The sequence below is a fragment of the Podarcis cretensis genome (genome assembly GCF_951804945.1).
Source record: "Podarcis cretensis genome assembly, chromosome: 11".
NCBI lineage: Eukaryota > Metazoa > Chordata > Lepidosauria > Squamata > Lacertidae > Podarcis > Podarcis cretensis.
Genome location: NC_137180.1, coordinates 62,577,330 through 62,602,481, shown reverse-complemented (window position 1 = coordinate 62,602,481; position 25,152 = coordinate 62,577,330). Strand labels below are relative to the sequence as shown.

Genomic DNA, 25,152 nt, shown 5'->3' with positions numbered 1-25,152 from the left:
ACACTGCATGGATAGGTACAGAAGAAGAAGAAGAGTTTGGATTTGATATCCCGCCTTATCACTCCCCTCCTCCCTATCTGATGTGGAAAGGCTGAGAAACAGATCCCTGATACTGGTTTGTTAGTTTAGAAAAGAAGGCAAGTAAGTGGTGACATGATAGAAGTTTATAAATTTATTTATGGCATGGGAAAAGTGGATGGATAAAAGGTTTTCCTGCTCTCTCATAGCGCTAGAACTTGTGGATGTCCAAGGGGGCTGAAGCTTGGAAGCCTCAGGACAGATAAAAGACAGCACTTCAATAGTTAAATTATGGAAGTCACATGAATGGCCACCAGTTTGAATGGCTTTATAGGGATATTGGACAAATTCACAGAGGAGAAGGCTATCAATGGCTATTGTTCAGGGAAGTTTTTAATGTGTGACATTTTGATGTATTTTTAATCCTTGCTGTAAGCCGCCTCGCGGCTGGCGAGGTACAAATAAATTATTATTATTATTATTATTATTATTATTATTATTATTATTATTATTACTATTATTAGCCAGGACGGCTGTGCTCTCAGTTTGTGGAAACCACAGGAAGGGAGAGAGCTTTTGTTTCCAGCTTATGGGGTTCCCACAGGCATCTGTTTGGCCAGTATGACAGGCATAGGCTAATTCAGTGTTTCCCAACCTTGTGCCTCCAGCTGTTTTTGAACTACAACTCCCATCATCCCTGACTAGCAAGACCAGTGGCAAGGGATGGTGGGAATTGTAGTCCAAAAACAGCTGGAGACACAAGGTTGGGAAACACTGGGCTAATTCACGCCTCTAGATGTTTTGAGACTACAACTCCCATCATCCCTGACTAGCAAGACCAGTGGCAAGGGATGATGGGGATTGTAGTCCGAAAACATCTGGAGGGCCGAGTTTGCCTATGCCTGCAGTATGATAACAGGATGTTGGACTAGAAGGGCCATTGGCCTGATCCAGTAGGTGCCGGATCTACTTATGTTCTTATGATTAGCTGGGATTTCCCATGATGGAATAAACCAATATGGCCTTACTAAATATCAGGTGGCCATAACAGGTACAGCACACAAATTTACACAATTCAAGCCAAGTTTTCTAATTTTAGTTCTGAGTGTTCAGACCCTCCAATTGTCCCTATTTTCCAGATTTTTGGATTTACAGGAAGCCGTCCCGGTTTCTCTTTTGATCCCAGAACGTCCTCAGGATGTCGCTATTTTCATCAGAGAAATGTTGGAGGGTGTGGAGTGATGCACTCCCCAAGGAAAGGAGATAAGTAACTGTATGATCTTTAGAAGATATCCGAAGATAGCCTATATAGGAAAGTTTTTCATTGTTTAATGTTGTATTATGTACAGTCGTGCCTTGGTACTTGGATGTTTTGGCTCCTGAACGCCACAAACCTGGAAGTGAGAGTTCCGGTTTGCAAACATTTTTTGGAAGCCACACATCCTATGCAATTTTCGAGGCTTTCGATTGAGTGCAGGAAGCTCTTGCAGCCAATTGGAAGCTGTGCCTTGGTTTCTGAACAGTTCCAGGAGATGAATGGACTCCTGGAACGGATTAAGTTCAACAACCAAGGTACCACTGTATTTATATATGTTGGATGCTGCCCAGAGCGGCTGGGGCAACCCAATCAGATGGGTGGGGTATACATAATAAAATTATTATAATTATGATGATGGAATAGGACATCCCTTTTTCATTGGAGAATTGTTGACAGGTATGGAATCTGATGCAGAATTGTGTGTGTGTGTGTGTGTGTGTGTGTGTGTGTGTGTGTGTGAGAAACTCTTCCCCCCCACCCATCCTAATGCCTTGTCTGGAATCATCACAATCAAGTGGATCAAGGGTTAAACCATTTCTTCCCCGTCAGCTGGGGGTCAGCGGGGGGGAGAGAGAGAAAGGAGGGAACAGGGGTGTACCATGTAGAAGAGAAGGATTTTTAATGTTCTCGCTTTCTTCATCAGGGCATAATTATAGTGTCATAACACAGCAAATTACAACTTTGCCTTTCCTGTTAGAGAGAGGAGTTCACGAAGGTGCTTCCCCCTGCTTTTTATTGGCCATTACTCATCCCCTCGGCTGGCAGGGGTAGTTCCGCCGAGTCAGGATTCTGACAGATGCCCATTTAAAGCTCATTAAAATTCCCGGGCCTTGGCATGATTGAAGGCACTTTCCCTCTCCACATTTTCTTTTTGGATTAATGGAAAATGAAGCCCTGATGAAGACTTGCTAAGCACAATTTTCCCCCACTACGTTGCTAAAAGGAATGGCCGACCTGCTACAAGGCGCGAGGCTCCTCCGGGACCGTGAGGTTGCCTCGGCATTTATGCCAACATGGGGGAGCAGGGCTGGGGTCAGCGGGCCAGGCTAATGGACTAATGAGGCCCCCAAGACCCTGGCACTTAGCTAAGTGACTTGGAGAACTGGAGCACTCAAAAGGGGAGTCAGAGCATCGCCCCTCCAAGATGCAAGGTGGAAACATTGACATCATGTCGAGATCAGCTGCTGGGCAGGGTTCAGGGTCTTGGTGCTGAACAATTCAGGACCAGGTGACCTGGGGAAAAACACACCTGCCCCCGTAGAGACCGTGCAAAACCCTTTAGATCATGTCGGGGAATTCTATTCCGCACCTTGCAGAATATCACTGTGCAGCGACATTAAAATGAGCTCTTTTCACTTTTGCCACTGTGCTATGGAAGGCCCCATTCTGCAGCATCAGTTGCTACAGAAGTCTCATAAAGAAATAATAATAATAATAATAATAATAATACTTTCCCTCCCATCTGACTGGGGACTCAGCTACATAAGTGAAAATAAAACATTATAAATGCGTTATAATACTGTGACACCAGATGGCACTGTACAGCTGAAATCGGTACTCTATGAAATTTTTCTATTGTGAGCTTTAAAACGATTCCCCCCTCCGGAGCATTTTCAGAGTGTTTTTTAAAAAGATAACTGTGTAGATGAAGCCTGGGTTGCCCCAGCCACTCTGGGCGACTTCCAACATATATAAAAACATAATTAAACATTAAAAACTTTCTGATAGTTCTCTGTTTCCTTGACATCTGATAGGAGGGCGTTCCATAGCGTGGGCGCCACTACCAAAAAGGCCCTCTGCCTGGTTCCCTGTAACTTCACTTCTCGCAGTGAGGGAATCGCCAGAAGGTCCTCAGAGCTGGACCTCAGTGTCCGGGCTGAACGATGGGGATGGAGACGCTCCTTCACGTATATGGGGCCATTTAGGGCTTTAAAGGTCAGCACCTTTGACTTGTGCTCAGAAATGTACTGGGAACCAGTGTAGATCCTTTAGGACCGATCTTATATGGTCCCAGCGGCTGCTCCCAGTCACCAGTCTAGCTGTCGCTTTCTGGATTAGTTGTAGTTTCCAAGTCACTTTCAAAGGTAGCCCCACATATATCTCTGCCCAGGGCTTTGCCTGACCCATATGGTCAGACCCTGTTGGAATTCCCCAAATTCCTGTGTTTTTATTTATTTATTTTTATATGCTTGTATACTACCTTTTAGGGACGCAGGTGGCGCTGTGGGTTAAAGCCTCAGCGCCTAGGGCTTGCCGATCGAAAGGTCGGCGGTTCGAATCCCTGCGGCGGGGTGCGCTCCCGCTGCTCGGTCCCAGCGCCTGCCAACCTAGCAGCTCGAAAGCACCTCCGGGTGCAAGTAGATAAATAGGGACCGCTTACCAGCGGGAAGGTAAACGGCGTTTCCGTGTGCGGCTCTGGCTCTGGCTTTGCCTCTGGCCAGAGCAGCGATGTCACGCTGGCCACGTGACCCAGAAGTGTCTCCGGACAGCGCTGGCCCCTGGCCTCTTAAGTGAGATGGGCGCACAACCCCAGAGTCTGGCAAGACTGGCCCGTACGGGCAGGGGTACCTTTACCTTTACCTTATACTACCTTTTAAAAAATGACTTTAATGATACCTTTAAAAAATTAACCTTTTTTCATTATACAATAAGATTTAGAAAACTAATGTAAATAAAAAACAAAAGCAGCTACAAAAGGTAAAAAAAAACCCACACCTTTTTTTTTTTACCTCTCTTAAAGGTTCCTAGCCCTTACAACCTATAGAACGTAGTAGCCCCTCTCAGCTCTCACCCGACATATTTTGTTTCTCCTCCCAGCCTCTCACCCTGGGAGATGGACATTTCCCTTGGTCAAATCCAGGGTTCCTGTAGGTGACTCAAGCATGGGAGTTCCGCACTGCAAGGGGCGTTGCCCTCCACAGGAAACAGGGGGCTGTGGGAGGTTGAAGGGGAAATGACTTGGGCCAATGCCCCATGACTTCACGCGACGTACTTTCCACAAGACTGATTAAGTGGCTAATTACATGGTGCAGTATATTCATATTCACCCTGATTATCCAAATAATGTAGGCAAGCGAAAAAGTATTGGATACAGGCTGGAGTCCATATGAGTTCCTTAGATACCCTTTGGCTACTGGTAATTTCTTTCTCTCTATCTCAGTTTCCCATTTGTAAAGATGGATAGTTAATGGCTTGGCCAAAAGTGTGAATTTGAAGATGAGTTAATTCCTGTAAATAATGCATTTGGCTTTTTTTTTTTTTTTTTTAGGTAATATAGTCATGATCAATATATTCAATTTCCACCCCTATATTTTATACCATTCTAAAATGTTTGATACATCAGGGCATATATGTATTGTTCAGCTATCAATTTACACTGATAAATTGGTTTTAATTTGTGTTTTGATGTGTTGATGTGGTTAGCTTCTCTATTACGGCTGTTCTTATAGTTATTAAATTGTACGCATTTGCACGGTTTGGTGGCTTTTGTAATTTGAATTGTAATATTGTAATTTTGTAATTAGTATTGTGCATTAGTATTGGTATTCACCTTTTAACTAACCAGCTACCGTCTAACACTCTATGGTCAACACTGGGCCATTTGAGGCAAATTATGCTGCCCTCTAGAGGCTGATATCCGAGGAGACTCTAGGTGCAAAATCTTACCACCTTTCCTACTCTTTTATCATTTCCTCCAGGAAACAGCAGCTACAAAAAATGGACCAGCAAACAAAGTAAAACTTGGGCTCACATGGAAGTAATAGCATATCTTCAATTTATTAGGATGTGACACAAAAGGTTTGGGAAGCTGGTGAGCCTCTGGTGAGGTGCAGCCACGAAGAACTGAGAACTGAGGAACCTACACAGGTCTCACTCTTCAGTAAATATTTTTTTGTGGAGTTTTCATAGTGGCATCAAACAGCGGCTCTGGAGCCCTCTGGCAGGAATTTCCTTATGTTATGATACCTAGATAGTGACCTCTTCTTGAAGTATGTGCATGACATCGCAAGGAAGTGTGTTTTCCAGAAGTGATGGCTGGCTACGCAGTGTTTCTTCCTGAAGCTACAGAAAGAATTGCCCGTGGTCAAGACAGTATCCCAAAGACTCACCTTCTCTCTGTTGCTGTGGGATCATGGGAGGCGGCTGTGGGAAGGCTTGGCTAATCTGGCCATATGCAGCAGGGTAAGCAGCTATAGGGGAAAGAGGGGGAGAGAAGAAAGGAAGGAAGATTTCAGGACCATTGTAGAAGCAGATCTTCACCCCCAACAATCATCCCCAACCAAGAATTAAACCTCGTCAGGCCGTAAGGTGGCACATTATAACATGAACCCAGAATAAGTTGAGTTCTTGAAAACTGCCTGGCCTTCTTTTGCTTAAGAGCTCTTGGTGTTCTTCAGAAATGGGTTAAGTGCACACATGAATGCCATCAGTTGGTTCCTCAACACCGAGTGTGTGAACTGACTCTCGAGTGTCATTGGCTTGGAAAAGCTGCAAGAGTCGGATATGCCATGCTTGAGCTATGATGGCCCACTCACCAATGCAATTTAACGCCGTCATTAAAATGATGAGCGTGCCTGCAATGGGCTTGTCTGTATCCTGCCTCCAGTTGTGCAGCTCTGAGGATCAGACTGGAAATGCATCACAAATGAGAGAGCCACAAGCCATTTGCACAGACGAAGGGAGGCAACCTTGAAGGCCCAGTGAATGTTCTGGGAGAACCTCATGGTGCAACTTGGTTGCAGGTAAGCTGGTGTGGCTCTGAGCAGGGGTCCATGGATACTCAATAACACAAGGGAAAGAGTTGTGGAGGTGGTAGCTGTGTTACTCTGTTGCAGCAAATCCAAGGAAGTCTCTTGTGGGAAGAACATCAGAACAGCCCTCTGGATCTCAGGCCAATGGGCCACTTAGTCCAGCACTCTGTTCTCACAGTGGCCAACCAGATGCCTTTGAAAAACTTAGAATAAGGATAGGAAGCCTCTCCTGTGGTTTCCAGCCACAATATTCAGAAGCACTGTTGGCTTCAACTGTGGAAGCAGAGCATAGCCGTCATGGTTCATTGCTATCAATAGCCTTCTCTTCCATATATTTGTCTCATCCTCTCTTAAAGCCATCTGGGTTGGTGGCTATCACTGCCTCCTGTCACGGTACCTTGAAAGACGAACACATTTATTATGACATAAGCTTTCATGGACTGGAGGCTGATATCTCAAGTCTCTGATGGACTTCCATGTGTGGTGGAAACCAGTTATCTGCTTGCATGGCAACAGGAGGCAATGGCACCACGGACAACTATTTTAAAGGTCACGCCATAGCACGACATTAGGAAGAACTTCCTGACAGTAAGAGCTGTTTGACAGTGGAATTTGCTGCCAAGGAGTGTGGTGGGTGGAGTCTCCTTCTTTGGAGGTCTTTAAGCAGAGGCTTGACAACCATATGTCAGGAGTGCTCTGATGGTGTTTCCTGCTTGGCAGGGGGTTGGACTCAATGGCCCTTGTGGTCTCTTCCAACTCTATGATTCTATATGATTCTATATGATTCTATACAACACATCAATTCCGAAATCACGACACCTTGGGACCCTACGAAGGCCAAATTTACTTTCCCGGGGGGGTTATTGAGAACTGCAAGGTCTGAACCAGGTCAGTCTGTCAGATCTTGCAAGCAATAAGGGGCAGAAACTAAGACACCAGGAACTGGTCTTTTATGGAGAATGAAACTGAACTTCCCAGATCCGGGTTTGATTCACACACAAAAGCATTCCTTGGCAGGAGTCGATGGTCAGTCTTTGAACCATAGGAAGTAAACCAATTGGTTGTAGCAACAGACAGGTTGTGTTATCCATGGAGAGAGACTAAGCACTGATATTAAAAGTCTGAGAAAATTCCAGTGGAAATGTACCACGACTAAAACATATGGGGGAAGTGAAAGCATCCTATTGTCAAAGCACCCTGCATTTTGCATTTCAGGGAAGAATGTCCTTCCAACCCTTTTCGCACGAGTGCTTGGCAGAGAAATTTGTTACCCTGAATCTGAGCTGCTGCCTGACTTTGACTTCCTGAGTTGCCTTCTCCTTCACCTGCTCTTAGTCATTTGCCACACTTCCCTGTTCCTGATTTTATTTGCTAGAGGGCTTTGCTGTGCTCTGCAGTGCTCCAGACCAGAGGTGGGAAAATGTCAAGCTTCTTGTATCTGCTTTCTGAAAAAAAATAATTTACTGGAACTCCATGTCCTACCAATTAGAGCCAGTTGCAAAAGGCACAGAAGAAAAAGAACAGTGCCTCTGAGCATATGCTGAGCCCAGGTACTTCTCCCTGCCTGAACAAAACTGAGCTCACAGCTTCTGTTTTCTACAGAAGTCTGTTTCTGGCTAGCATCCTTCCCAGTGGCATAGCAGGTGTGGGGAAAAGGTGGGCTACGGGGCAATTGCCCTGGGTGCAATTTTTTTGGGAGGTGTGCCTCTGCAGCTGCCACCCTGACTGGAGGCACTCCCTGTCCCTCCCACCTGCCTCACCTGAGCAGCACTCTGAGCTGGAGCTGGGAGAATTCGGGCCCTTGCATCCTTTGGCTGCACAGGGGTCCCCAGCGGTGGGAGAGACAAGGGGATGGCAAGACTCACAGAAGTGGCACCGATCCATCCTGAGGATGCATGCACACAGGTATTGCTGCTGCTCTATAGCTCTGTCTGGCGGCAGCAGGAGTGCCACATGGAGGTACCAGTTGAGGGAGCAATACTTGCCTTAGGGGACATAATACTTTCCTTGCTCCGGGGCTCTGGCAACCCATGCTACACCACTGTTCCTTCCTTTAGCAGCCCAATTCATTTTGGGGTGAGAAAAGTCACTTGGTTGTTCCTACTGTTAAAACAACTGGGAATCAGAATTGTCTGGATCTAGTGCAGATCACCGAGATATCGACTGGCAGATCCAGATCTCCCTTCTGCCACCTCTGCTCGACAGGACTCCTTACACCACAGTGGCTGAAACCATTGAGGACTCTGTGTTGACCAGTTGGCGGCTCCTGGGAGATGGACGGGAGAGCCCTGATGTATTCTAGTCTAATTCACGATCATCTTTTAGACGAATAAATAATATCTCACGGCATGCCCCTCCCCTTGCCTTTTCAGATTAATGTCTCTTTTTTGATCCTTGTGCTTCTTCTGCACATGGGAACCTGTGTGATCCTCTATCCCCCTCTCTACCCAAGACAAAAAATGCTCCGAAAGTTTGGAAGCAAAGGACTTCCAGTATCCATTCAATCTGCAAGTACTTTGCTCTGTGTGCTAAGGTAATTTGAGCTCTGCAGTGTGAGAAAAGTGGATTTTCATTACCCATCTAAATTGTGCACACCAAGCAAAATTGCATACATTTCTTATTTTGCTTAATTGATGCTGCTAATTAAGGGAAGGGACAGGTTGCTGCATAGGACACAGAAACCCATTCCCCTGGGAATCTTATTATTCACTTCTCCTTTCGGAGATTCTACAAGATATCACTGCATTCCATCTTCCTGCCATGTGGACTAGAAATTTGGATTTTTAAAAAATGAGAGCTGAGATTCTCAGGATGATGTATTTTGTGCCTGACACTAAATTCTGCCCCCTCTTTTTTCTGGTTCTTTCTTTCTTGTTCCAACAGGCATCTGGCAACTCACTTTTTAAGGGAAATTATGCTGCTGTGCTTTTTTATTGTAATTATCTGTATGTTTCAATAGATCATATGTATATATTTTTATTAAAGTTCAATTGTTTTAGCTGTTTCTGTTTTATCTGTAAGCCGCCTTGAGTCCCAGTAAGGGTAAAAGGCAGGATATAAATAAATGTAATAATAATAATAATAATAATAATAATAATAATAATAATGAAATACCTACAACCTTGATTTGAATGTCTTCTAAAAAATAGGGGCTTATCTGCTATAATCAGTGGGGTTTTGGTGCCCTTGAATAAAGGACTTATTTCAAATGAAGAACATTTTCTTTGCTGCCCTGTGTTTCAATCTGTAAACTTAATTATGATTTTCAGTTTGAACTTCTTAATAGAACTTATCTGATTTTTGTATGGCTTTCTTGTATTCCTGGTTATTCTGTTCCGTGGCTTGGCCATATGGCAGGTTTTATTCCAGATGACCTGTTTATTGAGCCCAGATCCTGATTTGTTTGCAGGGAGGTTAGACAAGGATGGCTATTGAATGAGCATTTCTCATTTTCTTTACTGCAGAAAGTCAGATTTTTTTTGGGGGGGGGAGGGGGAGTGAGTTAGTTGTGCAGAACTTCCCAATCAACTACAACTGTGCAACACAAGTTTGCTAGAACTTGGGTTGAATTCCACCTGAAAACAGCAACTAGCCGCCTGAGAAACAGTTTCTATCCAAATGCGATTTTGGTTTTACACGCAGTGTAAGGTAGTCTTTATGTGAGTATATTGTATTCAGTTATGGGGTATCAGAGTTTTTAGGGGCTATAGCTGGGATAGCAGGCTTGTGGGTTTTTGAATGTCTGATGTAGATTTTTTTAATTTTGTTGTTCTGTATGGGACAATGACAATAAAGATTATCGTATTGACAGTCTGAAAGCACCCTTTGGGCGCTTGTTACAGAAAGGCAGGGCAAAAATGCAATTATTCAACAAAAGCATTCTCCCTTGGGTGTCACTTCACGGTCTCATTGGGATTCCAAAATAATACAAAGCACAGGCGCGCTGTGCCAGTTATGAAGAGCCCCCAAATGCATCAAGCATCAGAGAAGTGAAAGGTTTATTGGGGGAAAGTGTTAATACTAACGACCTGCATATTGCTGCACTCCGGCGTAGGCTTGCTGCAAAGGGTCGGCTGCGGTGGGACTCTGTGCTGTGAAGACACAAGAGAGAGAGAAAGAGGAGAGTTAAAGGGTAATGAAGGTAAGCTCAGGAGCACCGGAAGCACCTCCTGGGTCAGCCCAATGGCCCAACTAGACCAGCATCCTGTTCTCACTGTTGAGATATTCCATTCCACCTTAATAACAGACGTGTGGATTGTTGTATGTCACCTGTCTGTTTACACTCCAGCACAGCTTACTGGGAACTTCCGTTTGTGTATAGCTATTGCTTCCTGCTTCTTACTTTGGACATGAAGGAGAGCAGACATGCTTTCTTTGTCCTGATGTATGCTGAATAAACTGCTTGTAAATATGCTTTACAAGGGACGCGGGTGGCGCTGTGGGTTAAACCACAGAGCCTTGGACTTGCCGATCAGAAGGTCGGCGGTATGAATCCTCGTGACGGGGTGATCTCCCGTTGCTCGGTCCCTGCTCCTGCCAACCTAGCACTTCAAAAGCACGTCAAAGTGCAAGTAGATAAATAGGTACCGCTCCAGCAGGAAGGTAAATGGCATTTCCGTGCGCTGCTCTGGTTCGCCCGAAGTGGCTTAGTCATGCTGGCCACATGACCCGGAAGCTGTATGGCGTCTCCCTCGGCCAATAAAGCGAGATGAGCGCCGCAACCCCAGAGTCGGTCACGACTGGACCTAATGGTCAGGGGTCCCTTTACCTTTACCTATGGTGAATAAACTGTTTACAAATATGCTTTAAACAGCCTCTATCTGCTCTTGTGTTGCGAAGAGTTTTTGTACTCTGCTGGCTTGCGTGCTCAGCTTCTGAAGGCTTCTGAAACTCAAGTCGCAGTTACATGCTGATCCAAGGACTGGAGATCGCCCGGTTACTGGCCGGTGGGCTGGAGCCAGCTGGGGGCCTGCCAATTGCCCCCATTTCCTTGGAAGCATCCCAACACCCGCAGGGGCCGACCAGATGCCCCAATACGAAACCCACAAGCAGGACCCGGGCGCAAGAACTCTCTCCCCTCCTGCAGTTCCCAGCAACTTGTGTCCTGTAGCATTGCTGGGCAGGGGGCAGAGCGGAGCCATCTTGGCTAGTATGGATGGCTGTCACGGGTGCTTTAGCTGGGATTCCTTCATCACAAGCTAGGGACCTTTCCAGCTCTACAATTCTATAATCATCCTACAAGCACACAAAGAGAAAAGGCAAATTAACCTGAAATAATAATAATAATAATAATAATAATAATAATAATAATAATAATAATTTATTATTTATACCCCACCCATCTGGCTGGGTTTCCCCAGCCACTCTGGGCGGCTTCCAACAAAACATTAAAATACATAAAATACAATAACCTATTAAACATTAAAAGCTTCCCTAAACACAGCTGCCTTCAGAGGTCTTCTAAAAGTTTGGTAGTTATTTTTCTCTTTGACATCTGATGGGAGGGCGTTCCACAGGGCGGGTGCCACTACCGAGAAGGCCCTCTGCCTGGTTCCCTGTAACTTGGCTTCTCGCAGTGAGGGAACTACCAGAAGGCCCTCGGCGCTGGACCTCAGTGTCTGGGCAGAACAATGGAGGTGGAGACGCTCCTTCAGGTATACTGGACTGAGGCTGTTTAGGGCTTTAAAGGTCAGCACCAACACTGAATTGTGCTCAAAACGTACTGGGAGCCAATGTAGGTCATTCAAGACCGGTGTCATATGGTCTCAGCAGCTGCTCCCAGTCACCAGTCTAGCTGCCACATTCTGGATTAGTTGTAGTTTCTGGGTCACCTTCAAAGGTAGCCCCATGTAGAGCACATTGCAGTAGTCCAAGCGGGAGATAACTAGAGCATGCACCACTCTGGCGAGACATTCTGCAGACAGGTAGGGTCTCAGCCTGCGTACCAAATAGCTCGAGACCTTCCTTTCGCATGCCCTCTTCCCCCCTGTGTAGGGAGAAGTCCGCAAAAAAGATATCCCTTGAATGAGCTCTTCCTCGGGTGTGCAGCAATAAAATATTTAAAGCATAGCTTGGCTGAACCTCCGTCCCCCTAATGTCACCTTGGCCCTAATATTTCACTTCTTATTAGGAGCTTAATTTGTATTTATCGGTGCTGCTAGGTTTTACATTTATGCAGTCCCCCTGGCTTTGTACTTTTTAAGACAGCTCCTCAGGGGGATCAGGGCCATTCATCCCTTTGCTCTCCACCTCATTGCTTCTCTCCTGTCTGCGGAAGTGGAGACGAGGGCTCAGGCAGAGCGGAAGCAGAAGCCTCAAAAGAATCTGCCTGGCTACCCTTGGCTTGTCCTAGAAGAGGCACCTGGCAAATCCTAGGGAAGGGTTGATGCTAAGATGGGTGCCCCCAAACTGCTGTTGCGCAAAGTGATGCATTGCTTCTGTAAAACAGGGGCGCCGACTTGGGCTCCACACTATGGGTGCCCAATGCAGGCGTGCACCATGGCAAGTCATAATGACGTCATAAATTTTTTTTTGCTGTGGGTGCCCATGGGTGCCTGACTACCTCTCTCTGCCTTGGCTGCAGCTGAATTCATGCACCGCTCGCCACAGCTGCCGCGCTGTTTCTGCTCTGCTGCAGTTTGCCTTCCTCCAAAAACTCTGCTAATTGTCTCGCTGCCTGCTTACATTATTCCACCCGATTCATTTCATTGCAAAGGAAGCACAATGCAAATGGGGGGTGGGGGTGGGAAATAAGTATGTACAGTGGTACCTCAGATTACAGACGCTTCAGGTTACAGACTCCGCTAACCCAGAAATAGTACCTTGGGTTAAGAACTTTGCTTCAGGATGAGAACAGAAATCGTGCTCCGGCGGCGTGGGAGCAGCGGGACGCCCCATTAGCTAAAGTGGTGCTTCAGGTTAAGAATAGGTAAAAGGTAAAGGTACCCCTGCCCATACGGGCCAGTCTTGACAGACTCTGGGGTTGTGCGCCCATCTCACTTAAGAGGCCAGGGGCCAGCACTGTCCGGAGACACTTCCGGGTCACGTGGCCAGCGTGACATCGCTGCTCTGGCGAGCCAGAGCCGCACACGGAAACGCCGTTTACCTTCCCGCTGGTAAGCGGTCCCTATTTATCTACTTGCACCCGGAGGTGCTTTCGAACTGCTAGGTTGGCAGGCGCTGGGACCGAGCAGCGGGAGCGCACCCCGCCGCAGGGATTCGAACCGCCGACCTTTCGATCGGCAAGTCCTAGGCGCTGAGGCTTTAACCCACAGCGCCACCTGCGTCCCTTACACAGGTTAAGAATAGTTTCAGGTTAAGAAAGGACCTCCGGAACGAATTAAGTTCTTAACCCGAGGTACCACTGTATTGTTTGTGGACTGCAAGCAGCAACAGCAGCAAACAGTGGTCACATTTGCAGGTTCAGTGTCCGTCCTGGACAAGGGAAGAATAAGCAAACATTGGCCATTTCTGCCCCCATTTTTGTTTCTGTTGGAATCCTCCAACATGGCCTAGTATGAATCAGCCTTCGGTGCAAGCCTATCAGAGAAAGGAGGAGGCTTGCCTGGCCTGACGCGCTACATAGAAAGCAAGATCTGAGCTCGTAAAATGGAAGACTAAGCCGAGCTGATAAAACGGATGTCCAAAGTAACTTCTCTTGTCATCTCAGGGCAAAAGGCCCTTCCCAGGGCACCTGGCTGAGAAGAGGAGTCCGCCTCTCTCTTAATCCCACCATTTCCATATCCCAGTGGAAAAAGGCTTCTCTCAGCTAGACGCTTCTTTTGCAAGGCGATCCCGGCCAGCACGAGACCGTGTGACCATGGCGTATAACCTTCCATAAACCTGGAGACATAAAACAAGCCAATGACCTCCTCGGCAACCATAAATATGAATTTAACGAAGGCAGCACTTATTCATTAGGTAGGAGTCGAGGACGACTCCCAAGTCCTTCAAAGAAAGTAGATCTGTTAATGTCACTTTCCCCGAGTGTCTGCCCGGTGCCAGGAAGAAAAAGAAAAACCAAAGTCAGCATGACGTTGAGTGCTTCGCCCGGGAATGATCCTCAGAAAACCCACAGCACTGATAGAGTTATCAGCTGACATCGAGGAAGATGTGTGTGACTCAAAGGGACAGAGAGCCAGAATGCTGGGCAGAAGCAGCATTTCAAAGGTGATTTCCCCTGACAAAACCTGCGAGTGCTATAGGGTTTCACAAGCCAGTGTTTAAAAAGAGAGAGTCCAGGCAAAATAGTGAGATGTTCTCAGGGGTGGGGAGCCATCTTCAGAAACAGGAGCCCTGGATTTCCTTGGCAGCCCTCTCCTTGGTGGCATCTCAGCCAGACCTTCCATTCTCAAGTTGCCCTTCTTCAGACAGCCAACTGAAGACAGGAGCACTGGAAGCTGCTTTCTAGTGAGACAGACCAGTGGTTTTTTCCCACCGGCTGGCTGTTGCTCTCCAGGAGGCAGGAGCCCTGTCTGCCTTGAACCAGGGATCTAGCCGTCTTATGGAGGCCTTTGGAATAAAGTTAAGATCCTAGTCCTCATTGTTCTGGAGAAAGGGCTGATTTAAAGAGAAGCATAGGAAAATGACTTGTGCCAGGCTAGAGTGGTGCAGCTCAGGCCCATGCCTTGGAAGCTTCCTAGTCTATTTGCAAAGGCTTTCTCCTATAGTTCCCATAAGGTAAAGGTAAAGGTAAAGGTAAAGGTAAAGGTAAAGGTAAAGGGACCCCTGACCATTAGGTCCAGTCATGACCGACTCTGGGGTTGCAGCGCTCATCTCGCTTTACTGGCCGAGGGAGCCGGCGTACAGCCTCCGGGTCATGTGGCCAGCAGGACTAAGCCGCTTCTGGCGAACCAGAGCAGCACATGGAAAAGCCGTTTACCTTCCTGCTGGAGTGATATCTATTTATCTACTTGCACTTTGACGTGCTTTCGAACTGCTAGGTTGGCAGGAGCAGGGACTGAGCAACGTCCCATACCTACTCTGAAGTCCTAGCTTCACGCTTCCTTCTCCAAGCACCCTAGATATTTATATTGTGAGTTTTCTGGACCTGATTCTAGAACCCAGGGTTTGGGTTCTAGAGACCCAGGTCTCTTGATCTGGCCCATGGGAAGCTATCTCGGCCAAACCCCTCACAAGGCAACAGTCATCCCATGCCCACTCCCCCCATGCCTGACTAGACTGCATCCTTGAACTATGAATTTGTTCAGCATGACCTAGTGGTTAGAGTGATAGACTGAGACCTGAGAGTCCAGGGTTCAAATCCCCATTCAGTCATGAAGCCCACTGGATGTGACCTTGAGCTTCCTTCACAGGGTTGTTGTGAAGATAAATGAGGAGAGGAGGGCAAGTATCTCTGCCTTGAGCAACTTGGAGGAAAAGGCGGGATAGAAAACAAACAAACAAACAAACAAACAAACAAACAAACAAACAAACAAACAAAGTATCTTGCTTATTTGGTGGGTGGGACGGGGCAGGGAGGTATAACAACATCAGACTTTTGCAGGATAGGAATATAGCCTCTTGAAAAAAAAAAAAGCGATGACAAACCTAGACAGCATCTTAAAAAGCAGAGACATCACCTTGCCAACAAAGGTCCGTATAAAGCTATGGTTTTCCCAGTAGTGATGTATGGAAGTGAGACCTGGACCATAAAGAAGGCTGATTGCTGAAGAATTGATGCTTTTAAATTATGGTGCTGGAGGAGACTCTTGAGAGTCCCATGGACTGCGAGAAGATCAAACCTATCCGTTCTGAAGGAAATCAGCCCGGAGTGCTTGCTGGAAGGACAGATCCTGAAGCTGAGGCTCCAAGACTTTGGCCACCTCATGAGAAGAGAAGCCTCCCTGGAAAAGACCCTGATGTTGGGAAAGATGGAGGGCACAAGGAGAAGGGGGCAACAGAAGATGAGATGGTTGGATAGTGTTCTCGAAGCTACCAACATGGGTTTGACCAAACTGTGGGAGGCAGTGGAAGACAGGAGTGCCTGGCATGCTCTGGTCCATGGGGTCACGAAGACTCGGACACGCCTAAATGACTAAACAACAACAACAAAAGTAAAAGTCCTATCCGTTGACCGACCCACTTTGCATCCAGGAAGTTCTCAATGACGGAGCATGGCCTTTGGGCTGAAGAAGCTTCCTTTCACCTGGATTCAACGCAGCCTTTTTCCTTCTAAGTCTTAACATCCCAGAGCAGATTGCATTAATGCTGCCTCTGTACCTCAAATGGCTCCTGACTTCATAAACTGCACGGCTATATTTGCTGATAAGTGCTTTTCCATTCCCCCAAAGCAGTGAGCAGGGTAAGACCTCTTAGCTGGATGCCTTGCCTTCTAGATTCAGGTCAACCCCTCTCTGCTCAGCGTTACCAGTAGCAGCAGAAGCAGCCATTGTGGTGGGGAGAAGCTGTTTTGCCACCACTTTGCCTTAAGAGCCACCTCCACAAGGTCAGGATCAAAATAAATAAATAAGCAGGCGAGTGGGAGGGCTCGCTTCACCTTCTGCTTAAATCCAATTTAAATCACTCTCCCCAAGCCTAATCTATATCCATAATTATATCATTTGGTACAACAAGCCTGCGAAAGGTCCTATGAAATTTATGTAGATTAAAATTCATGGGTGCCATACTACGGATCCCCTATTATGAAGATTGATTAGGACAGCTGATGCAGTGATTAAAGAAGTGCGCGTTTACTGTTGTAATTAATTAGGCATTCAGACACAACAATAACGGCAATAACCGGAAGAAAGCACTGAGCCGGCAGAAAATGGCAACTGGCCCTTGGCTTTGGGGGGCGTTGCTTGGCTGGTTTCGCAAGGGGTTCAGCGTTAGTTTGGGGAAGAGGAGCTGCATTAAATGGCCAGCCATGTGGGCCTTTTTAGGCCAGTAAGATTTTGAACATTGAGAAGGCCAAAGAAGAACATAAGGACCTAAGAAGATGGACCTGGTCAGTGGGCCATCTAGTCCAGTGGCCACCCAAACACTCATAAGAATATAAAAAGAGTCTGCTGGATCAAGCCAACAGCATGCGCTCCAACCTTTCTCCAGTGAAAATTGGGACATCCTATTCCATCATCATCATCACCACCACCATCATCATATTAGTATTTATTCCCTGACCGGGTTGCCCCAGCCACTCTGGGTAACTTCCAACATATATAAAATCACAATGAAACATCAACCATTAAAAACTTCGCTGAAGGGCTGCCTTCAAATGTCTTTTAAAAGTCAAATTGTTGTTTATCTGTTTGGCATCTGATGGGAGGGCATTCCACAGGGTGGGTGCCACTACCAAGAAGACCCTCTGCCTAGTTCCCTCTAACTTCACATCTTGCAGTGAGGGAACCGGCAGAAGTCCCTCGCAGGTGGACCTGCCACATTCTGGATTAGTTGTAGTTTCTGGGTCACCTTCAAAGGTAGCCCCATATAGAGTGCATTGCAGTAGTCCAAACGAGAGATAACCAGAGCATGTACCACTCTGGTGAGACAGTCTGCGGGCAGGTAGGATCTCAGCCTGCATAGCAGATAAATGAGGACTTAACGATGGGGGCAGAGACGCTCCTTCAGGTATACTGGGCTGAGGCCATTTAGGGCTTTAAAGGTCATCACCAACACTTTGAATTGTGCTCAGAAACATACAGGGAGTCAATGTAGATCCGTGTTATATGGTCCAAGCGGCTGTTCTCAATCACCAGTCTGGTTTTAACTGGATTGTGAGCATATGTACAGTTAATATTTACCATTTTGAACTGTATTGTGGTATTATCATCCTTAGTGGGCCATGCAAGCTGCTCTTCTGAATAATGTTTGTTTTGTAGGGTAGGGTGGGGGACACTGGGGATGAGTTTTTGGAACCGGGGGTGGAGGCCTCCAAAATGTTTGGGAACCACTGGTCTTGACAGTAGCTTCTGTGGATTGCAACTGGGTCCAGCAGTCAGAGAGTGGGTGACAGATCAGTCCAGTGAGTGGGTCCTTCTGATCCCTGGGACCCCTGGCCAATGCCTGGCTGCACTGAGTGCCAACAATGGACATGGGGAGGATATAAAACTTGAGGCTGGTTGGTCTTACCTGGGTAAGGGTGGATGCCGTTGGCAAACACGGCTTCTGCGGCAGGCTGCCCGTTAGCCTGCGGCGGTAGGCCAGTGAAACCATTCACCCCAATGGGAGATGGGATACTAGGCACGGCTGCTGCGGTGATGCCTGGAGGTGTGCTGCCACCTAGAAGAGGGGTGGAGAAGACAACATGAAAGCGGGATGCCCTACAGTTGCTAGTACAATCATACCTCGCGTTGTGTTTGCTGCAGGTTGAGCATTTTCAGGTTGCATCCCACAGCGACCCGGAAGTACTGGAAAGGGTTACTTCAGGGTTTCACCGCTTGCACAGGCGCAGACGCTCAAAATGACATCACGCACATGCGCAGAAGTGGCGAATCGCGACCCATGCATGTGCAGACACGGGTTGCATTCTGCTCATGTTGCGAACAGGGATCCGGAACGGATCCTGTTCGCAACCAGAGGTACCATTTTATTATTTGTAAACCACCCTTCACCTGAAAATCACAGGGCTGTTCACAACAGAAATAGACAAAATGAGAACAGAAGATATATCATAAAACGAAAGCAAAAGCAAACCAATAACCCCTCCCACAAACAGCCCTCACTTCCCGCCCAAGAACCTCACCTAAGAAGGAGAGATTGGCAACTGGGAAGTAATTACTTAGATTTTCTGAATCCAGCAAGGGTTTCCTGAGGAATGGTTTTATCACTGCCTTCTTCAAGCAGGCAGAGACCGTCCCATCTTGCAAGGAGGCATTTATCCCCTCCCTGGCCCAGCCAGCTGCCCCCTCCCTGCCAGGTGCGGTGGAGATCCTCACCTGAGGTGGGCGTCATGGGTGCGGCGGCCAGGCCGTTCATGTTTAGTGCTGCCATCTGCTGCATCTGAGCTGCTGCGAAGGCCGCCATGGGGTTTAGGTAGCCGCCTTGCGCCACGGATGCCATAATGGCAGCCTGCTGCTGCATCAGCTGGAACAAAGAGAGCAGGGAAAAAATATCACGCATTCACTGGCGGGGCTGCCCCGGGACGGAGGCGGCCACTGCTGATGTCACAGCCGCGCATTTCCAGGGCCTTGGAGGGACTCAAGGATACCCACACTTTCCCAACAGAGCAGGTTGAACCCATAAAGACTTTTCAGCTGGTTATAATTATTCAGCGTTTGTGGCAATTGCCCCATTTGCTGGTTAATTTTCATCGAAGCAAATTTGCACATTGACAAAGCTTCCTTGGGATTCAGAAGGAAGTGAGAGTTTTTGAGTGGTGGAAGTAGCAGAAGAACAGCTCCTTGCAGCTTTTATCTTGGTTTTGTCTAATCGATGTTCCTTCTGACTGTTCCCCCATGTGGTGGCTCCTGGAATTTATCTACTCTGGAAAGCCATTTCATCGTTCACTTTGCCCAGTCTAGTGCCTTCATAATAAATGCTCCCCTATGGCAACAGCTGGTGCTGTGGTCTAAACCACAGAGCCTTGGGCTTGCCAATCGGAAGGTCGGCGGTTCGAATCCCCACAATGGGCTGAGCTCCCATTGCTCGGTCCCTGCTCCTGCCCACCTAGCAGTTTGAAAGCATGTCAAAGTACAAGTAGATAAATAGGTATCACTCCGGTGGGAAGGTAAATGGCGTTTCCATGCACTGCTCTGGTTCGCCAGAAGTGGCTTAATCATGCTGGCCACATGATCCGGAAGCTGTACGCCGGCTCCTTTGGCCAATAAAGCAAGATGAGCGCCGCAACCCCAGAGTTGTCCGCGATTAGACCTAACAGTCAGGGGTCCCTTTACCTTTTAAGGCAACAGGGAGGCCTGCCACAAAATGCTGCAGTGTTGAACTGCTCCTGTTCCAGGTTGCAGCCAGCCATGCCCTTTCCCAGGGCATTCCCTTCCATTCCTGAGTTTCCATTTCCCCTCAAGGGTCTATCAGAGTTCTGTAGCCACTGAGCATGCTGGGTTGTTCCTGGGCTTCCCCCTCCCCTAGGTTCCCCCTTTCTTTTGATCCTTCTGAAAATCTTGGGGGTCCCCTGCAAATCTGCTGAGATCTGCCTCTTGTTCATGAGTGGCATCATTCTGACTATGTAAGGATCAACACTCTAAGCTTGGATGTTGGAAGCAGAGGGAATGTGATGGCTTGACCCCGTGGCAGAAACAAATAGGGGAAGTTGGCCTGAACTAATCTAGAATCAGATTATTAAGTATGACTGTGATATTTAATAAATTAAGCACTCAAATGAATTTTGTATTATTGTTAGGAGTTGCTCAGGATGTATTTTAATTGATTGCCTGATTTTATGTTAATGTGTTATACACTTGATGTTAGCCGCTCTGAGCCCGGTTTTGGGAGGGTGGGGTATAAATTATTATTATTATTATTATTATTATTATTATTATTCAATCAGGGCAAGTATTTCAGTTTGTCAGATGGAACAATCCTCCTTCTCTTCCCTTTTCATGCAGTTCCACGGATGCTCCTAACCCCTCCAAGAGCCTATTTTGGGGGGTACGTGGGGAGACCAGGGTGAGAAGGTGGGGAAAGCCCCATTGCACAATTGGCAGCTCTTCAGCAGGGCTTCTGCTGATGGGACACTTCAGTTAAGAGCAGAAGAAAAGTCCGCTGGATCAGGCCAGTGGGCCATCTAGTCCAGCATCCGCTTCTCACAGTGGCCAACCAGATGCCTCTTCTGTGAAACCCGCAAGCACTATTCGAGCGCAAGCGTCCTCTCCTCTCCTATGGCTCCCAAGAACTGGTATTCAGAAGCATTGCTGCCTCCAGCCATGGAAGCAGAAGACAGCCATTGATAGCCCTCTCCTCCAAGAATTGTCTAATCCACTTTTAAAATCATCTAAGTTGGTAGCCATCACTGGGGAAGGGAATTCCACAGTTTATGCACTGAATGAAGAGTATTTCTTTTATCTGTTGTGAATCTTTAAATATTCAGCTTCACTGGCTATTCCATTGTTTAACTCTCTGCTTTACGAAGAAGTACATTCGTTCTACTTATGTTATATTATTTTGCAATTTTGCAATCCTCCCATAGGAGTCTAGGGTGCTTTGTTTTATCAAGTATAGCCGTACCTTGGATCTCGAATGGCTTGGTCGCTGAACGTTTTAGCTTCCGAACGATTGAAAACCAGAAGTGAGCGTTCTGGTTTTCAAACTTTTTTGGAAGCCAAATGTCTGACGGGGCTTCCGCGGCTTCTGCACCTCCTCATTTAATTCCTGCAACAACCCTGTGAGGTTAGACTGAGAAAAAGTGACTGGCCCAAGGTCACCCAATGAGCTTTTTGGCCAAGTCTCCCAGTTCAGCACCCTAACCCTGACTCCACACTGGGTGAAATTGCACTACATGCATGACGGCTGTGCAGTTTTGGGAGAAAGAACTTGCCTTATTTGTCCCTCAATTGCTCCATAATCAGGTAGGATTTTATTGTGTGATATGGGCCTTTCTGGGCAGGCCTCCAACAAATCATGTAACTGAATCAGTTGCAAAGTTTGTATGGAGACTCAAAAGCAACGTTTAAAGAATTATGATAGGGTTCTGGATTCCAAGTTTGCCCTAATCTCACACAATTTTTATCAGTAAAAAATGTGGCTTTCCTATATTTTTTAGGTTCCCGTCCTTCCAGAGTATGGAATCCAATATTTGCTTTTGGAATGTGAACATCTTTGGACTATTAAGAAATCTGAACTGAAGATATGGAAATGTTTGCTGATTTAAACAATTCATTAATAAATTATTTGGCCAAAATGCATCTGATTAATGGACTAGGATCTCTCCTTACCCAATTACTTTAACTAAACAGCGCTTAGCTACGATGATAGGTGCTTTCATCAGACGTCTTGGGCAGTGTTGAAAAACAGAGTAATTTGGGATGAGGGCTTTATTCTTTTTCTGCCATTGTGTCCAATCAGAGTAAAAGTGCTTGCCTATTATCAACGATGGGACGCAGGTGGCGCTGTGGGTTAAAGCCTCAGCGCCTAGGGCTTGCCAATCGAAAGGTCGGCGGTTCGAATCCCTGCGGCGGGGTGCGCTCCCGCTGCTCGGTCCCAGCGCCTGCCAACCTAGCAGTTCGAAAGCACCTCCGGGTGCAAGTAGATAAATAGGGACCGCTTACCAGCGGGAAGGTAAACGGCGTTTCCGTGTGCGGCTCTGGCTCGCCAGAGCAGCGATGTCACGCTGGCCACGTGACCCGGAAGTGTCTCCGGACAGCGCTGGCCCCTGGCCTCTTAAGTGAGATGGGCGCACAACCCCAGAGTCTGTCAAGACTGGCCCGTACGGGCAGGGGTACCTTTACCTTTACCTTTATTATCAACGAGGGAGTTGGGTATGCTTAGCTTGGCGAAGAGAAGACTGAGAGTTAACATAGCTATCTTCAAATATCTGCTGTCACATGGAAGATGGAGCAAGCTTGTTTTCTGCTGCTCCAGAGGGTAGAACCAATGGATTCAAAGGACAAGAAAGGCAAGGAAGAACTTTCTGAGGGTAAGAGTGGAAATGGACTCCACTGGAGTTTTTAAACAGAGGTTGAATGGCCTTCTCTTCAGGGATTCTTTACCGGTGTTTCCTGCTTTGTATGGAGGTGTACTAGATCAGCGGTTCTCAACCTATGGGTCCCCAGTTGTTGTTGGACTACAACTCCCATCATTCCTGAGCTCTGGCCTTGCTAGCTAGGGGTGATGGGAGTTGTAGTTCAACAACATCTGGGGACTCACAGGTACTAGATGAATCTTGAGGTCCCTTCTACCCTATGAGTCCAGGATCTGCATCATTTGCTCTTGATCATATCAATATGGAGGAAACCCTGATCGGCCATATATCCTCCTCATCATGGGATCCCCGATTGGCTGGGATCACCTATGTGGTTACTCCCAGAAGGACAATCCTTGTTTTAAAAAATGTCACTGAAGGAGCAGCAGAGCAGGAAAACAGGGGGCAACTGCAAACAATGAAGCCATCTGTGTAATTTAAGGGGAGGTGGGAATTATTATTTTGTTATGTACTGAGTTGAATAGGATCCAAAAGGCAGCAGTCTGATTGGAACAATAGGATTCAGAATGCAGCAGTCTGATTGGTCCTAGAACAATAGGGTCCAGAATGCAGCAGTCCGATTGGTCCACAGGAGCCACCCAATCCAGCTCCAGGTGGAAGTGAATCTGCAACCTGATTGGCCTACAGGTGAATCCCGGAATTAGCCAATCACGTGGGGCCCATTGTGTAAATAATGTATATAAAGCAGACATTCTGGGGGAACTTCCATTCCTCCTCACCACTATGAGCTGAATAAAGAGCATGAAATCCACTCTCGACTCCGAGTGTATTTCATATTCCTCCCCGGAAAGCGCTGCTTCTCTCCCCAAAATCAAATTGGGAGAGGACCCAGAGCAGTAATGTTTCTTTGAGCTTATCTCCACCTTTGTTTGAATTCCATTGGGTGTCGGGATGCGGGGATGGCAAAGCCAAGCAAGCATTGCTGCAACCTTCCAGCCTCCCCTTCCTGTAACTTTTTAATTGGCTGCTGTTGCCAGGCAGGGAATAAGCCGCCCCCCTCTCTCCCCCCCCCACAACCACGAATTCCCCACACTTGCTGCTGCAATATTTTTTTTAAATGTCCTTAGATCTGTTTGAAAGGAAAAGTGCTAAAGAAAAAAGCTGGACCTTGCTATGATTTCCTGTATCTCGGCACACATCATGTGGGTGTCAAGGTGGCAGCTTCCTGTTTGATTGTTAATTACCCTTTCTTACTGCATGCCGCGTAAGACACTTTCACATTTTAATTAGCGATTTACTCTTCTTTGTAATTACTGATGGAGTGATTAGAAGCCCTTTTCTATTGCTGCACAATGGCAGACCCCCCTCCCCCTTTTCAAGGAGCACACCCGTTCATCTGGTGTCTGTGGAATTTATTCTCTGGATTAGGCAGCGAGCAGGTGATTTTGTAAAGTACACCAGGAAGAGGAGCCTGGAAGTAAAATCTCGCTGGCCTTTAAGAAACATGGCCTGTGCTCACTCCCCTGTGCGCTTACCTGGGAGTAAGTCACACTGAACTCAACAGCACTTAATTCTGAGTAGAGCAGCGCTGGCTTGCACTGTTGACATGCCAGGGCAAATAAAATAATAATAATAATAATAATAATAATAATAATAATAATAATAAATAATATACTATTTATACCCCGCCCATCTGGCTGGGTTTCTACCGAGGCTCCATAGAGAGCATTCTCACATACTGTATTTGTGCCTGGTTCTCCAGTTGTACAGCTAGGAAGAGGAAGGTGCTCCAGAAGGTCATAACCACAGCCCAAAGGATTATTGGTCATCCTCTCCCATCTTTGGAAGAACTGTACGGTTCCCGTTGTCTTAGGAAAGCAAACAACATCCTGCAGGATGCATCTCACCCGGGATACAGTCTGTTTGCACTACTGCCTTCTGGCAGGAGATATAGAAACATCAAGTCAAGGACAAATAGACTGAAAAATAGTTTCTATCCAAGAGCTGTGGCCTTTTTAAATGCTGTAACTCGATAGTGTGACCTGGGAGTTTGATGGGTGTGGGTGTGGGTGTGGCTGGAATGTGGTTTGTTTGGTTGTTGTTGTTGTTTTGCTTTTGTTGTTTTTAAGGGATGGCATCCAATTTCGTTGCACTTGTGCAATGTTGCACTTGTGTAATGACAATAAAGAATCTATCTATCTTTCCCCAGCCACTCTGGGCGGCTTCCAACAGAACACTAAAATACAATAACCTATTAAACATTAAAAGCTTCCCTAAACAGGGCTGCCTTCAGATGTCTTCTAAAACTTTGGTAGTTATTTTTCTCTTTGACATCTGATGGGAGGGCGTTCCACAGGGCGGGTGCCACTACCGAGAAGGCCCTCTGCCTGGTTCCCTGTAACTTGGCTTCTCGCAGAGAGGGAACCACCAGAAGGCCCTTGGCACTGGACCTCAGCGTCCGGGCAGAACGATGGGGGTGGAGACGCTCCTTCAGGTATACTGGACGGAGGCCGTTTAGGGCTTTAAAGGTC

General features: G+C 46.9%; 1 protein-coding gene across 13 annotated transcripts in view; it reads right to left on the bottom strand.

Moving 5' to 3' along the window:
- Nucleotides 1-25,152, bottom strand: part of CELF4 (CUGBP Elav-like family member 4) — an 828,893-nt gene that overhangs the window by 42,408 nt on the left and 761,333 nt on the right. For 5 of the 13 annotated variants that reach the window (XR_013843354.1, XM_079994929.1, XM_079994940.1 and 2 more), the window contains exons 7-10: nucleotides 18,963-19,101; nucleotides 18,157-18,306; nucleotides 10,113-10,178; nucleotides 5,446-5,526 (exon numbers count right to left, since the gene is read on the bottom strand). Coding sequence is in view for 12 of the 13 variants with exons in the window: in XM_079994929.1 (XP_079851055.1) it covers nucleotides 5,446-5,526; nucleotides 10,113-10,178; nucleotides 18,157-18,306; nucleotides 18,963-19,101 (436 nt within the window). In the remaining variant the exon portion in view is untranslated. Of the gene's footprint in view, nucleotides 1-5,445; nucleotides 5,527-10,112; nucleotides 10,179-18,156; nucleotides 18,307-18,962; nucleotides 19,111-25,152 lie in introns of all 13 variants that reach the window. The other 8 variants (XM_079994934.1, XM_079994939.1, XM_079994936.1 and 5 more) reach the window with 3 other exon arrangements.